At 29.6% G+C, this 17,745-nt stretch overlaps 1 protein-coding gene across 1 annotated transcript; it reads right to left on the bottom strand.

Moving 5' to 3' along the window:
• Positions 1-2,027: 2,027 nt before the first annotated feature.
• On the bottom strand, positions 2,028-15,913 carry LOC129905907 (phenoloxidase-activating factor 2-like). The gene is made up of 3 exons (XM_055981536.1): positions 15,798-15,913; positions 3,131-3,479; positions 2,028-3,071 (listed from the first exon to the last, which is right to left on the bottom strand). The coding sequence occupies exons 2-3, from the start codon at positions 3,461-3,463 to the stop codon at positions 2,199-2,201; spliced, it is 1,206 nt and encodes a 401-aa protein (XP_055837511.1). The 5' UTR covers positions 3,464-3,479; positions 15,798-15,913; the 3' UTR covers positions 2,028-2,198.
• Positions 15,914-17,745: the final 1,832 nt, after the last annotated feature.

Genomic DNA, 17,745 nt, shown 5'->3' with positions numbered 1-17,745 from the left:
GGATTTAAAATTTTGTCCGCATACAACGCCACATAATTAGTTTTCATTTTAAAAACATATATTTTCCGTATAGGTTTAGAAAAATTTTATTTGATTGTTTGGTTGCCATATAAAAACTAAAATTTGTATTTTGAAAAAATGTGTGAGAGAAATTTTCGTTCCTTCGGGGCCCCCTGAGAATGGGGGCCCTGGGCACGGGCCCCGTGTACCCTTATGGTAAAGACGGCATTGCATGTACTAGGTATCTATAGTATACTCAATATAAGTTCAAGTGACCTCAACTCCAAAAATTAATAAAGCGTTTCGCCCAGGTACGACAGTGGGCTCATCAGTTAGATCTGTCGTACCCTTAATAAGACGCCTTATTTTGGTCGATGTTTACCGACACTATATAAAACTCACAGCATGAATATTATAATTCACAGTATATTCATGCTGTGAGTTTTATATAGTGTCGGTAAACATCGACCAAAATAAGGCGTCTTAGTAAGGGTACGACAGATCTAACTGATGAGCCCACTTTCGTACCTGGGCGAAACGCTTTATTAGTTTTTGGAGTTGAGGTCACTTGAACTTATATTGAATTATATTCAATCACTCCACTTAAAATAAAAATAATTTTAATAATTTTTTATTATTTTTGTTATTTTTTTCTTCGTTATTATAGTATACTCATGTTATTTTTTTTACACCATCAGAAATACACATTTTTTTAAGAACGAAATGCCCACCGACTTTTTGAAAAAAGCTGATATTTCGACACGTATGTAAATCTTTGATTGAAAATAAGGGTGTTTTTTTATACTAAGTCAAAATAAGGTGAAAAAATAAATAGTTTATATCAAATAAATTACAGTGTATTTGGGGCAAATAAGGTAAGCTTTCACCAAATTTCATAGAAAAACAAATCATTTCTTTGAAAAATAAAAACCAAAAACTCGGTTATTTGAATTTTTCACATAAATTTTGAGGTTATGTGAAAAAATTGTAGGTCTAAAAGTTGTAGATCTTTTTTATTACCTACAACTTTGCTATACAAACTTTTTCCATATGACTTGTAGTTTTGCCGGAAATCGAGATATATACCATTTTTTATCATTAAAAATTCAACACACCCACTTCCTGAACTCGGCTCGTCCGTAATTTATTTTTACTTTGATTTATATCATATTCACCTCCTTTTCCAAAGGGTTTCATCCAACTATGATTTTTTTTTTACTTTTTAATATTTTTGAAGGATTCGGCACTGGTCTAAAAGTACTTATCGCAAGTAAAAATGGTTATTAAAAATAAAATTTAAAATGTTCCCAGAGAAGGATACATTTTTGACAGCTGAAAATTTTTCTTTTCGCCTCTATAGCAGTGGTGCCACTTTACTTCAATTGAAGTAGATCTACTTCTTTTTTTCAAAAAAAAATTAAATCTACTTCCTACTTCGCACCATCACAAAAATATCGAAATCTACTTCATTTTAAAATTTCTGTGCTAATCTATTTCAAGTTATCAAAATTTAAGCCAAATCTACTTCTTTTTTCAGAAAACCAAAAATTTGACTAAAAATTTTTATAAAACAATGTATAAAAATACATTTACACCGAAAATATGTAGTTTGAAAGAATTCAATTTTTTGTTTTTAGTTGTTTTTACTAATTAAATTATTTAACTTAAGTAAATTTAATAGAATTATTTTTTTATATCGATTTTTTATAAAGAAAAGAATATTTTGAAATTTACTTTGATTTTTCTCAATCTACTTCCATTTTTTCCTCAAATCTACTTCGACTTTTTTTCTGCAAGTGGTAACGCTGCTCTATAGTGTCAAACTTTATTACCAGCTAAATGTTTAACCCAAATCACACCACACATGGCCTTATTGACAGTAATGATATACCTAATCGATGTATGATCGTTGAACTGCGATATGGATGTGAATAAAAATGTAAAAACGATTAAAAGCTGTGTAGTGTTAATGCCATTTCGTCACCTTTCCAATTTGCATTGTTTCAAGAAAAACTTCATCAAAAGTCTTATTTATAAGCATTTAATGGTTTTTATTCTCTGAAGCAGTTCGAGGAGTAATACAAAAGTTTATTAACTAGAATTTCCCTATCAAATGAAGTCAAACAATTTTTGTTCTATTTTTAATTGTTATTTTTTTTAAGCACTGACTTTTTCCACTTTTATAATTTAAGACCCTTTTATGGCGCAAAACCATTTACATCGATATCTTTATAAGCCAATTGTTCATCAATCCAAGAACGAAGATGTGGAATGTTTGCATAAACACCAGGCACATTTTTATCACCACATCCAATACCCCAAGAAACAATTCCAACTTGGTAGTAACGATCGGGATTGTTGGCCATTGGACAAACTAATGGTGAACCACCGTCTCCTGTGCAAGTATCTTTTCCAAATTCTCCACCAGCACACATCAAACTGGAATGCAATTCAAAGGATTGTCCTAAACGAGTTTGTCTTAAGTCGTTTTGACATTTAGCATTTGGAACTACTGGCAACTCAAGCTTCTTCATAATATTTGAATATCGTCTGGATCCGAATTGTTTCATTCCCCAGCCAGAGGCAAAACAACGTGACATGTCGAAATTTGCGTTGACTGGCGGCAAACAAACTGTATTGATGTGAGGAGCATCATCGAATGGTATATCGAGGAAAAGTAGAGCAATATTGTTCTCCAAATAAGAACCAACATCATAGTTTTCATGCAAAATTATTTCTTCGACTTGTCTGTCCTGATGTGGATATGGTTCGGCATCTGAATAAGGGACCCATTCACCAGCTCTGACCTGAAAATTCGGGGCTTGTGTGGAATTCACACAGTGAGCTCCAGTTAAAACGACTCTTGGAGCTATCAAAGAACCTCCACATTTGGGAGAGATTACAACTTTGCCTTTTTTCATAATTTTTTCCGATATTCTCACCATCCATGGATATTCACCAAATTCAGCTTCGTTATCAGTGAGTTCCCTGATTTTGATTCCAACTCCATTTTTATTTCTATAACCACATCCAACTGTTGATGGGAGTGGGTTTAAAATTGGTTCATCTGACTTGAATTAAAAAAAAAAAACTGTGTAAAAGATTTAAAGTCTTATCAAAAATTTCTTACTGTTTCATTTAAATGACAGCATATTTCGTAAATAGTATTACAACCAGAGCTCATGCGAATTTCAATGGTACCTCCACCATAAGGATCCATTGTTCTATTGTGGCAAAGATACTGACGAACACATACCATATCAGGACGTGTACCACATGGCTGATTTGAGTTGCCAGTCAGTACACCCAATTGTACAGCATCAACATTTAATGGACTTGATGTTACAACATTATTTTTGAAAACATCATGATGATGATTCGGAGGGTTTTGATTACTCCCAAAAGTTCGACCATGGCATGATCCAATTAGGAAAATTGTAATGAGAATCAATTTTGCATTCATTGAAAAATTATAAAATCTGAAATTGGAGAAATACATTATGTAAGTTTTTTGCTGTTTTGAATTATGAGGTTTTTTTTTGAAGGAGCAATCGATGAAAAAGGCGGATGCTATATACAAACAAGGAAACATCATAAAGCCAGAGGCGGATTTACAAATTTTCAAGGTATAGGCTTTTCAATTTTTGCCGCCCTTGCCGCTTCCTTTTTTTTTAATTTATACCTCGCTTAGACAGTGTACCTGTCATACAAATTTTTACGTTATAGCAAATTACTCGAAAACGGCTCTAACGATTTTGATTTAACTTTGCAGACTCAAAGCAATCTCAAAAAAGTCAAATAACAAAAAAAAATTCATTTTATAAAATTTTACCCTAAATGTCGGCTGTTTTAATTGATATAGAGCCAGCTCTATATCATGGAGTATTTTCTTATACTTTTTGGGTTACATATACAATTAGGGTTGCCAACCGTACTCTAAAAAAGAGTATTGTAATCTATTTCACGTATGTGTACTCTATAATCTATAACTCTGATAGAGTAAGTCAAAATACTCTTTTTTTTAATTAAGGCTGAGTGTACCACCACATAAACATAAGCATCATAACGTTTGCAAATTGGTGGATAACTTTCATATTTCTAAAGATAGAATTGAATGAAAAAAAACGAGGCTTAAAATATTCGACCTTATAATTTCCAAATTTTAACAATTGTAATTTAGAGAGTACAAAACACTTTAATTTTTTTCGTTGTTTTAGTACGACCTATTTGTTTTGTGTTTAGTCAAACTTAAAATTTAATTTTTTTTACTAAAATTTTAATTTTGTTCTCTATTTTACTTTGTTTTGTTTAAGACCTCAAAATATTAGATTTTTTCTTGTAAAATATCAAGGTATTTAAAATTGAGTTAACCTTCTTATATATTTTTATTTCGATGAATTATATTGATAACTGCAAAAATTGTAAGCCATATTCTATCTGTTCTTGCCACTTCAGCATTCACTGAGAGAGTATCTTCGGTCTTGAATATGAAATGGCGAGAGGAGAGAAATAGGGCTTCGTTGAAATTGATCAAAAATGAGCTCTTAAAGAATTTTGAATTTGAACGTTTAGTCATACACGATACACATATTTGTAACAGCTTGTTCAGTCGGTTGTCGTGTTGTGGTATCTTCCAAGCAAAACTCAGACACAAAAGGATATTCTTCAATGTTGAAGGGTCAAAAATGTATAAGTTAAGAAAAAAATTTTCTCTGTAAACCATTAAATAAAAAACTTTTGTTTATCCTTAGCAATCATTTGTTGTTGTTTACCGTGTAAAATTTTACTGAGCTAAGTACTGAGTTACCAATAAAACACGGCTATAAATAATTATGTGCCTGGCTATGGCTACACAGTGATTTTTCAATCGTTGAAAAATCACATGAGGTGGCTACACACTGTTGTGCCCAATCACGTTCCACTTTTACATTTTCTAGGAACAAACTTCAAAAAGAGGAACAATTTAGCAATACCCTCAGAAAATTCAGTTCCCTTCGTGAGCATCTTCCCCCTTCATTCCTCATCCCTCTTGCCAGCAAAATCACTGCTTAGGCGATTGAAAAATCACCGTTTAGCCAGGCACAATAATATAGTCAAAAGCGACATTGATTTCAAACTTATATAAAATAAAATATAAAAATAATAGGCAAAGGCGGTACTGCATGCTAACAACAATAATGTGTTGTTACATATTTTAAAAAACAACAAAAAATTGTTATGTACTGTAAGAAGCAAAAAAAATACATTTTCAGGACTTGAAATAAATGGTACTCTTTTTTTTCAAATGTACTCTTTTTTTTCGTCTCTGAAATCAAATATAGTCTATTCCTTCTTAAAAAAGTTGGCAACCCTATATACAATGGTCGGAAAAAGTATTTTGACAAAATGAACATTTTTGTAACTGATGAGAATAATCTGTAACGGTTAAACATAAAATAAGGAAGTTGACGGTTATTTATTAAGTATATAATGGTGAATATCATGATGGTCAATGTCAGTCATATAGTTGGTATTATGCTTCGAGGCTGCATTTTTTGTATAAAAAGTATTAATTTTTGAGGGAAAAAAGTATTTTGACAAACGTTCTTTTTCAACGTTGGTAAGGTAACGTAATGCATTATACGTGTTTCAAGCACGTATACAACTGACAGACTTGTTAAGGCCCCTATTTGTAAAAAATTGGGCAAAACGGCGGAACTTAACATTGAAATTAGTGCATCTTCTGTTGCAAGTCATAACTTCTGTGTGTCTGTTAAAAAATCTGTGGAGAACTGAATTTATCGCGGGAAATTAAAAATTACCAAATATGACAACACAAAAATATAATTATACTATTCAAAATTTACCACAAATGGACAAAAAATGAAAAAAATGCACTAAGAAAAATTGAAGCATTTTGAAGAATTCACTTTATCGCGGATTGACTCCAAAAAGTCTGAATTTGGAAATGCCATTCTTTCATCAAAAACTTTGTTAGCAAAAGTACCCTTTGCATTGAGATCAAAGAAGACAATTTTACTATGTTTATGGGAAGATAATACAGTATTTATCTCATAAAACAAAAATTGAAAAAAAATTTAATTCTCAAAGGGACATATTGTTGTGCTTTTCGCTTCTGGAACAAACTTGACCAAATTTTCACGGAGCTTCAACAGTTCCTTTTCGTTTCCCGGATCATTGATATAGAAACTTGTGAGAATGTGGTCCATAAAAGTTTGTTTTTGAATGAAAGAAGCATACCAATATGTTCCTTTGAGAATTCAGTTTTTTTCAATTTTTGTTTTATGAGATAAATACTGTATTATCTTCCCATAAACATGGTAAAATTGTCTTCTTTGATCTCAATGCAAAGGGTACTTTTGCTAACAAAGTTTTTGATGAAAGAATGGCATTTCCAAATTCAGACTTTTTGGAGTCAATCCGCGATAAAGTGAATTCTTCAAAATGCTTCAATTTTTTTAAGTGCATTTTTTTCGTTTTTTGTCCATTTGTGGTAAATTTTTAATAGTAGAATTATATTTTTGTGTTTGTATATTTGGTAATTTTTAGTTTCCCGCTATAAATTCAATTCTCTACAGATTTTTTAACAGACACACAGAAGTTATGACTTGCAACAGAAGATGCACTAATTTCAATGTTAAGTTCCGCCGTTTTGCCCAATTTTTTACAAATAGGGGCCTTAACAAGTCTGTCAGTTGTATACGTGCTTGAAACACGTATAATGCATTACGTTACCTTACCAACGTTGAAAAAGAACGTTTGTCAAAATACTTTTTTCCCTCAAAAATTAATACTTTTTATACAAAAAATGCAGCCTCGAAGCATAATACCAACTATATGACTGACATTGACCATCATGATATTCACCATTATATACTTAATAAATAACCGTCAACTTCCTTATTTTATGTTTAACCGTTACAGATTATTCTCATCAGTTAGAAAAATGTTCATTTTGTCAAAATACTTTTTCCGACCATTGTAGGTAAAAATGTATTGAAATTTAATACATGACAAATATTAAAATTTTTTAGTTAATACAAAATGTATTAAAACTTAATATACAGGTTGATTCAGGAGTAATGTGCCAAAAAACTGGAGCGTGTAGGTTGGGTCCAGACAAGAAAAAAATCGTATGGGAGGGGGAGTCTATTCCCCTTCGTTAAGCAGGGAGGGGCAACTTAAAAAAAAAATTGACTTAATCTGGAAAAAAATTATTAAAAATGAACGGTTACACCTACAACAACCTGCTATACCACTTTGTAAGGCCGAAAACCTAATTTTTTACAAAAATTTTAAATCAAGCCATTTTATTGCATAGTTTTTGAAAAATTAATTTTCAAAATCAAAATTTTGAAAAAAAAAAGTTGGAAAACAAAATTTCAAACTAATTTTTCTCAAAGTTTTATGTAATTAAGTACTAATTAAGTTTTTAAAATTCAATGCTCTTATTTGTTTTTAAACAAAAACAGAAAACCGGATTCCAAAATATTTTTTCATTTTCGAGAAATTAACAGCTTACAGCTAGAATCAATGGGCGGCGCGGTGAGCACCCCAGACATGGTAAGAAAAATTCTGAGGTAAGTTTTCAGGTGTTTTCAATGAAAAAAGTTGATCAATTCAGGGTTAATCCAATACTGTATCACTTTATTGTATCCTTATTTAAGTCTGAATACTTAAAAAACAATTGCCGAATGGTTAATTTTTCATAAATTAATTTATCAACAAGTCCAGCCACGTTAAAACAGAAAATAAAGAGGTTTTCTTAGAAAAAAGTAGTTTTGGTTTTTTGTTAATTTCTCGAAAACGACAAGATATTTTTGAATACGGTTTTCTGTTTTTGTTTAAAAACAAATATGAGCATCGAATTTCAAAAACATAATCAGTACTTAATTACATAAAATTTTGAAAAAAAAAAATAGTTTGAATTTTTTTTTCCAGTTTTTTTTTTTGAAAATTTTGAAAATTAATTTTTCAAAAACTGTGCCATGGTTAGTTCGGTTAAATTAATGATTTGGTTGCCCCCTTGAAATCACAAAATTCCTCTTAAAAAGTCACAGTTTCCACCCGAATATTTGCTGTTTTTTCGCCAGTAAAACACGGATAGCTTTGGTAAATCGCTGGTTTTTTTGTACAACCTCAAGTAAAATCACCTCAGCTTTTTCAAATATGTACCGCAAGAAATCGATTTTCGTAATTTGGTCGGGGGAACTACATATTAATTATTTAAATTATACGAGAAGCATTTCGATCAGATACCTTACATCAATCTATAACACAGAAAGTTTCATTGTTGACAGAGTTTGCACCTCAGCTCTTTTTTGAGGTCAATACTGAAAATTTAAATTGAACACAAACCTTTTTTTTTAAGTAAGACTAAAGAAATTCAGAATCTGAATTATGTGTAAAAACACTATCCCCCTTATTTATAAATTTTGTATAACTTTATACAACTGTTTAAATTTGGAAAATGTGATCAAAAACCTTGTTTATTGTTGTCTTATAGCTGTCAAACTTATACAAAAGAGTAGATTGTCTTAACCGCGAATAATGTGATTATTATTTTTATTAAATAAAGCATATTTCCAACATTTTGAAAAAAGTTATGTGGTGTATAAGTAATAAAAAATCTAATAAATACGACTGTATACCTTTAATTTAATATATAAATAGTTTATATAGCCCCATCTGTTTGGGAGCTAAAGCCAATTTTCTTTACCAAACAGTGAAAAAACAGAGATTTTTGATATTTTGAGCGAGTGTCGGCACCATTTAGACTTATCCAATGGAGCTTAAATTTTGGATATCTTAAAATCTGCAAAGGCTGAACATTTTATGGGGTTCCCCCGAAAAAAATTCGACAAAAATATTTGCGGTCACTTTAATGTACATGTACTCATTAGTCATTAGTCCTTCTCATTCTCACGTGAAAACTCCTAAGGAACGTGATTATTAAAAAAACACGAAGGTTAAAATATGGTTTGTTGCGTGTAGTTGGTTTACTTTCTTAGCGTATTTTTTTTAGTTTTTCATAAAACAAAAAAAAAATTAAAAAAAATATCACGGTTTGAAACCACATAAAAAAAAAAAACAAAATTATATATTTATAAACAAGCCAGTTCGTAGCCTCCAACCAGTTGTTGGACTGGCATGTATGGGTTGTTAGTGGGAAAAGGGAAATACATTCACCCCTATTACGTAAGTCGTTTGTACTAGGAAAGAGGGGCGAAGAGCGAAGGAGACTGCCAAGATAAATTTCTAATTTAAAACAAATTGTAACTCCCAGAGCAAGTCATTTAAGTACCTATACTAACGACTAACGTAATAGGGGGGATTTTCTCATACAAAGTATGGGAAAAATCTTTTTACTTCTATGAGGTGAACAGACCGGTCCCCAAATTTGCCGCCCCTAAAATCTGCCGCCCTAGGCTCCAGCCTACTCAGCCTTCTGGTAAATCCGCCTCTGCATAAAGCATTGGAGTAAGCAATGTTGAAAATTTGGAGAAATCAGTTCTTTAATCTCAACAATGGCGATGACAAACCTATTTCCGCACATCTACAGATTGCATCATTAAATTTTGATTATTATGGTCAAGAATTACACTCTACCGAGCTGGGTTAAGTGTGGGATATCATAACTAAACTAAAATCTAATGGAAACGACCGCTTTAATGCCGCAAAATTTAAGGTAGCATTTAATGAACTGGTTGGAAATATGCACGAACTCATAATATAAATTCGGCTTTATTTGTAAGATCCATACCGCCGCCGCCGCGCCGCACAGTGTGGGATTTCGCGAATTTAGCGGAATTTAATTCGGAAAATGACTTGTCTTGTTTGTTGCCAAAACCGGTTTTTCTTAAAGCTAATAGATTGTAGAAAGTGATAACAAAAGCATTGTTAGGTTGGGATCATGTAAACAAAAAAAAAACAGCTTTGAAGTTGCAGTTGGCGATTTTTATTCTCTTTATTTGGTGGAAGAGATTACTTTGCTCTTAATTTTTTCTCGTGCGTTTGGTGTGGGTTTTAATAAAAGTTTTATTTTTTTTATATTTCCTTAATATCAAGGTATAATTATGTAAGTAATTTTCTATTTCACAGGGTGTTTCACATTTTTGTTTTGGTGATTGAAGTTAATAAAATGTGTTTTTTTCCCAATTATGTTATAATATATTTTTTTTTTCGATTTTTCTAAGAGTGACTGTTCAACAAAAAAAGATGACCTACCGTCAAAATTGAATAATTTCTTGGTTAGCTATGTAATAAATTTAAGAACTTTTTTTATTTCACAGGGTGTTTAAAAAACAATAGGCTAGTGAATTCATTTAAAAATAGTTATAACAGAAATACAGGGTGTTCAAATCCAAAATTTAGAGTAAGAGAAAAAAAGAACTAAGTAATTTGTAAAATTAAAAAAGAAAACTACCAAGGAATAAAAAAAGATTATATCGGATAAAGGGTGTTTCAGTAATAATAACAAAATTTAAATAATTTAAAATTTGTTTTAATTTTCATAACGTTTATCGATATTTAAACAGGGTTTTCATATTTGCATACCTAAGTTAATAATCAAGTGCTTGGTCATTTATAATTCTTGGACAATGTGCTGCTTTCTGAAGATAGAATGAATTTATTTATGGCAACTATTAGAACGCTTTCTTAAAGATTCAGTGAAATATAGGCTAAAATCGGTCGAAACTGTGGAAGCTTGAAATTCACATACCTACTTTTCCCGAATCATTGAGAATTTAAGACTACTGTAAATAGTCTAAGATGAAATAACTTTCTCATATTATGATAGCAGATTATCATAAGATAAAACAAAAAAGAATTTGATTAGTCCTGCAAAAAAAGCAAAAAACCCAATGTTTCCAGTTAACTTTTATGAAGTTTCCGAACTCCGTTTATCAAAAAATTGGCTAATTATGCATATAAAATTATTTCATTTTCGTATCCTATGTAATAGTTATAAATATTACCAACAAAAATGAATACCTACAAAGTTATTTTTTCTGCGCGAAATTAATTTTTTAAGAGGGCCAAAAACGTGTACTTTTAGAGCTCTGTAAATCAAAAATGTGTGTAAATATGTTATTAAACGTACTTCTACTCATTATTGTAAAAGAAATGGTAAAATTTTTTTGTTGTGACCCTAAAGTACTTTGAAAAATGAGTCCACCGAAAGGAAAAAAACTTATGAATGAAAAAAGTTATGATTGAATTTTGAATCTCATTTTACTCAAAATTAAGGAATAAAAATAAAATTTTACGCATATTTGTGCCATTTTGATTTACGGTCAAAAATGTATAAAGTTAAAATTTTCCAAAAATGTTTGCAAATCTTTTTTTTACTGTCATCTACAGGGTGTCTCAAAATTAATGATTCGAATGAAATATTCTGATAGGCTATTTAAAGGGCTCTTAAAATTTGGTAGCTTGTTTATCCCAAATATTTACGGTTTTTGATTAAATGCACTTCTTGTGAAATTTCGAAAAATTCCTACTTTAAAACAGTATTTTGCTTATTTCACAAGAAGTGCATTTATTCAAAAATGGTAAGAATTTGAGATATGTATTTTAAATTATTACTTTTGGGATCCCCTATAAAGGGAATTCCCAATAAGCTTGACATTCTGAACGGATTTCAAGTCCCATTTTCTGCCGCAAATTAAAATCTGCAGATTTGATTTTATTTTTTGTCTCATTTTTTCAAACTTTTATTTTTTTTACGCTATTTTAATTCTTATCTCAAGCTTTTGTTTTATTTAAAAAGTCTTCTCTATAACATATAAATTACACGGTGTTACAACAATGAGGTTTCAAAATATACGCGGGCGGAGACCTATCAGGTTTTGTAGAGCTAGTCGCACTGATTACGAAACACCCCCCAAAATCTGGAGTTACGGGCAAAAAACGGTTTTTTGGACCTTCACCCATTGAAAAAATTCTAGCTTCGTCAATTTTTTTTACCCATTTTCGATTTTTTTACAGTTTCTGATAGAAGATAAATATACCTTTTCAACAATGTTTAAAACATGTAACTCGGTTAAACCACTTAGAATTTATAAGCTGTCAAAGTTAAAAAATTCCATTTTTTGCTTCATTTACCCAACTTCGGCATCAATTTAAAGTATATGTTTTCAAAACAACATGCTATTTGAAAAATATATTCTTAAACTATATCTATTTCCCAATCAATCGAGGTATTTTTTATGAAAATCACTTCAAAATTGGCTTCGATTTCAACCCAGATACAAAAATTCGAACTTTTAGGCATAGAACAAAAATGTTGTTTCGGCACGTAGTAGGATAACTTGGGCGCCAGGATTTAATAAAGGGTTTTTGTGGAGGAGCTCAATACAAGCATTTTTTTCTTTGGGAGGGGGGTCTATCTCTCCCCGTTTAGGTGGGAGGGGCATTTTTCTAAAAAAAAATTATCAAAATAAAAAAAAAATATTTAAAAACAACGGCAACACTCACAGTAATAAATTATACTATTTCTGAAAGGCAAAATTGTACATTTGATTTTAATTTTTAAATCAATATAATTTAACCAATAGTTTTTGAAATAATCGATTTCAAAGCTAAAAATAGGCGAACAAATTTTTTTTAAAACTCATTTTATACTATATTTGTCCAGACTGTGAGTTTTAGTAAAAAAAATTACTCACACAGAAAACTGCCTCCATTGATTCCTTATCGAACAGTGAAAACTATATGTTTCTATGTCTTCTAGTTTTTGAGAACTTTTATTTAAGAAAAAAATGGAAGTGGTTTAACCGAGTTACATGTTTTATACATTGTTGAAAAGGTATATTTATCTTCTATCAGAAACTGTAAAAAAATCGAAAATGGGTAAAAAATTGACGAAGCTAGAATTTTTTCAATGGGTTAAGGTCCAAAAAACCGTTTTTTGCCCGTAACTCCAGATTTTGGGGGTGTTAGGGGATTTTCAAATTCCGTTTCGTAATCAGTGCGACTAGCTCTACAAAACCTGATAAGTCTCCGCCCGCGTATATTTTGAATGTTACACCGTGTTATTTCCATATTCTATTTCGTTTTAATACTTTTTTCCTCTTCAACCCTTTATTGTTGTTTGAGTTTTATAAAATACAAAATAATTTTGATTTCAATAAGAAAGTGGTTAATTTAGTCTCTACGTTTTTGGATACTTATCCCTTTCACATTTTTTCTTTCTTTTCTTACTTATAAAATAAATTCTACCTACAATGAATTTTATATTATCTTTCATTCGTATGCTTCTTTTGAATTTAGGTATAATCTTTTAATTTTTGCTTTCTTATCAATATATTATATATAGGATACCTTCACTTATATTTAACACAAATAATTATAACGACTTAAAATATAATTTTGAAGCATATACATTGTTGTATAATTTGTGCCAAATTTCAAAAAAAAAATATTGAGAAACAAAAAAGTTATGGAATTTTGAGATGATTTATACATCGTTTGGTCCCATAGTGCGCCGTGCCGTGTGGTGGAGGGGGAACTTGCTGCGTTTAAAACCCTGTAGTTATAAATTTATAGTGCCAAAAAAATAGAAAGATGAGAAAAAGATAACTGTTATACAGTAAACACCTTGTATACCATAAGGTAAAGAAAAAAGGAAATTCGAAAGAACGAAAGAAAAGAAAAACATAGAAAAGAGAATAATAAATTAGAATCAGGAAAGAAATGTAGAAGAGAAAATACAAAGTTTCTCCATGACTTCTTCTGTCCACTGGACAGGAGAATTCATGGAGAAACGCCTCCAGTTTTCGCTGGAGAAGCCCCAAAATTTCCTTTTCTCTCTACACACTCGCAGAAAAATCATCTCAACGACTTTAATTGTTTTAGTTTAGTTCACTTTACTATTCATTTTTTATATTCAGATATAATATAATTATTGTATTCATTTTAATCTTAGATATAAGTAGAATAGTTGCATGAACTTTTATTTAAGTAAATTTGATAAGGTATGTTTGTAAGATTCGGTGTATGGAAAGTATGCTTGTTTTGTTTTATTTTGTTACCATTTACTACACCGAAAAAAAATCTATTTAACATTTTTTAAATATCAAAATAACATTTTCTAAATATTAGCAAATGCTGGAAAATGTGTTAGGTATATAATAATTAAAATATCAAAACAATATTTTTATTATTGTAAGGATGATATTTAAATATCACATTTTTGAAATTTTGTTGATATATTATATATCAATTTATCGGGATCGGGTCAAAATTCTGGCTTCAAAATACTGCTTTTCAAAATTCTGCTTTTTTAACGAAAATTCTGCTTTTTTTGTATTCTGCTTTTCAAAATTCTGCTTTTTAAAATTCTGCTTTTCAAAATTCTGCCAGCATTATAATTGAACAAAAAAATTCTGCCAATTCTGTTTTTTTTTTGTATAGCATATGCGGTGACTAAAGAAAAATACACCTCATGTAATTCAACATTGGTACTTTCCTAAATTTTTTTGTTTAAGTGTCGCAAATATTTTTTAAAATGCATAGACTGACTTTCTTTCAAATAAAATCTATGTTTAACTTATTGGAACCGATGTTGTTTGATACAAAATATTCCTTTTTTTATTCAAATTTTTGAATATTCATCTTTATTTGATAAATTAAAAAAAAATTTTAATTATTTTCGGAAATGTATTAAAACCTTTTCTTAATATTTTCAAATTTATTTATTTATAAAACAAAAATTAATTTGCTTTCAAAGAATGACAAATTATGAAGGTAAGTAATCAAATAAGCAAAAAATTTTTCAAGAAGATGATTTTACAAATTTTTGCAAAAAATAAAAAAGGGTTTGGAAAATGTTAAAAAGCGCGCGCTTTTTAACATTTTCCAAACCCTTTTTTTAATTTTTTTGCAGAATTTTGAAAAGCAGAATTTTGAAAAACAGAATTTTGAAAAACAGAATTTTGAAAAGCAGAATTTTGAAAGCAGAATTTTGTAAAGCAGAATTTTGAAAGCAGAATTTTGACAAAAGAATTTTGACCCCGGCAGAATTTTGACCCCAACCCCAATTTATCATATCAATTTTTATCTGTTTTGATTAAAAAAGATAAAATAAAAAATTCTTAATTTGTACTAATTTAAAGGCGCTTTGTGTTTTTGTTCGAAATAAAATGTATGAATTACTGATAAAATTTGATCGGCAATAAGATTTTACTTCACATAGTTTGGGAGAAAATAATAAAACAATATTATATCACGTATAATAGAGAAAATAATATTACTATTATTATAATAAAGAATATCTACTAAGTAATATTTTGTTTCATTTTAAAGAAAAAAGAAAGAAAGTACTCAAATTAATAAAAATAGAAACAAATATCATGTCATAATGATATGATAATAATATCAAAATTGATATTTTAATTGTTGGACGACTTTTCTCACTCAAAAATCTTAAATTGATAGCTGTTATTATTAAATTATTTTTTCGGTGTACCTATTACCTTTTTTTCTACTTCTACTTTTAAACTAATAATTGAACACTTTAACTTTAAATACCTACACTTTTTAATTAATTAACGAATTTAACAAAATTGACTATTGCAACTATTGTTGTGAGGTGGTAAGACGATCGATTTTTTTTACAAAGATTTATATGATATGAAAACATTATTTAATTTGTTCGTAAAAGATAACCAAACCAACTCATCAAAACAACAGATTTTGCATTATTCTTGTTTTTGGGAAACAAAATTAAAATACAAGAAGTCATAAAATACATAATTCTTTAGCACTAGTGTTATAATTGGAAAAACTTATACCGATTCAATTATCCAGGAAAAAACTTCAAGTAATATCTTTTAGAGAACTCTTTTTAAATGTGTACTGAACGGTTGAATGGTTATAATACAACTGCGTCTGGACTACTATAACTTTCAAAGATGCCATCTATGTTGTCATGTATTTTTTTTACTCAAAAATATATTATATATACTGAAAGCGACTGATAAGCGTTTGCTTTTATAGCACGAAAAATATGTAAAACAAATATTTTTTTTGATGGCTTATTAGGGCAGTGAATTTTGGAAAAATATTGAAATGTTTATCAATTTCTTTTTTTGCTTGATATACATACATTCGGTCTAACTTAAACTGAAGATGAAACTAAGTCCATTGGCTGATACAACATACAAGATACAATACTAGTTAAACACAAAAAGATAAGGAAGAGAATACGCACATAGAAAAAAAAAACCTCGTCCTCGTACTTATAGACAGAGAGATGTTTGCAAATTTCCAACCTTACTCAGGAAATGGAATTTTTTTTCGGGAAATTGTTGGATGTAGTTGGGGTAAGCAAATGCCAAATTGGCAGAAAGCCAATTGGTAATGGGTAAAATGTGGCAGAGATTGATATAAAGAAGTTGTAAAAGAGACAATTCCAAAATGGCAGAAATCTAAATGGAAGGAAAAGGGTCGGCAGAAGGGCTCAAAGTGGTTATTTCCATTTTTTTTTTTTTTTTTTTTGAAAATTTACTTTACTCTCAAATTTCTGCATTGTTGCAAGTGTGCTTGTGATGGTATATGTAGTGACAAAATTCGGCAAGACTACGATAACTAAGGCGGTGAAAATAGTAACCGATTTTTTTAGAACTGTCAAATACAAGCACTTTTTACTATAAGAGGCAGAGGGGGGTCTATCTTCTAAAAAAGAACTAAAAATTATAAAAAAAAAAAAATATTTAAAAACAATGGCAACACTTACAACTTTAAAACCAGAATATAACATGAATGAATACATTTTATTGAGGCTTAAATAACAAAATATAAAGTGTTTTTTTTATAAAAATTCTTAAACTTAATAAAATTACGGACTTTGGATTGGTCTGGTATAATATTTTAGTATAATATTCAGGAGATAACATGAATAGATATAATGTTCCAAATAACATACAACATAAATTAGTAAGACAAGTGTTTGCTCAAAATTAACACATAAAATATTTTACATTTGTAGAAATGTATACTTAATTTATACAAATAACAAAAAAAAAAAAAACAAAATTAAAAAAGAATAATTTTACACTTAATTTTAAATTTCAAATCAAGTTACATATTTCAATGTATAGTTTTTGAATTAATCGAAATCAATGTCAAAAATTGTGAAAAACAACTTAAAAAGCACATTGAATATCTACTACTTTGTTAAGACTGGGGATTTCTATAAAAAATTGATTGAATAAGTAAAATGCCTCAATTAATTCTTGATAAAACACTGAAAACCATATGTTTCTATGTGTTATAGTTTTTGAGAAAATTGAAAAACACGAAATTTTCAGATTTATAATTTTTTAACTGTTTTCGATAAATATGGCATTTTAGTGAAACCATTAAAAAGGTCTTTGATATTTAATACTTGGAATAAGTTGATAGCTTTGTGTAACGCAACTGAAAACGTTAGCAAAGATTTTGGCCTCTGAAGTTTTTTGCTTCAAACCAGAAATCCACAATAAGATCCATCAAAAATTTTTGTTTATTTTTTTTATATCGCCGTTTATAAATCAAATATTTGTTCTTTTAGTAAATAGTGTTTTTCAAACTTTTTGAGCTCTCGACGCCCTTGGTGAGCCCTCTAACACTGTAACACACTGTATACTACTGTAACCATTCAAAACGGTGGCGTGAAATAACGCTGAATTCCAAAATTCGGCCTTATTTCACAAAAGCGAAATAACGCTGAATTTCAACCTTCGGTCTTATTTCACAATG

The sequence above is a fragment of the Episyrphus balteatus genome, chromosome 1 (genome assembly GCF_945859705.1).
Source record: "Episyrphus balteatus chromosome 1, idEpiBalt1.1, whole genome shotgun sequence".
In the NCBI taxonomy this organism is placed as follows: domain Eukaryota; kingdom Metazoa; phylum Arthropoda; class Insecta; order Diptera; family Syrphidae; genus Episyrphus; species Episyrphus balteatus.
The sequence above is the reverse complement of the archived record's forward strand: the minus strand, read 5'-3'. Positions and strand labels throughout refer to the sequence as shown.

Bases quoted from the DNA above. Each gene is read 5' to 3' on its own strand.
- LOC129905907 (XM_055981536.1), bottom strand. From the start codon at position 3,463: ATGAATGCAAAATTGATTCTCATTACAATTTTCCTAATTGGATCATGC. The intron at 3,072-3,130 runs GTAAGAAATTTT...TTTTAATTCAAG, and splicing joins GCTGTCATTTAAATGAAACA to TCAGATGAACCAATTTTAAA.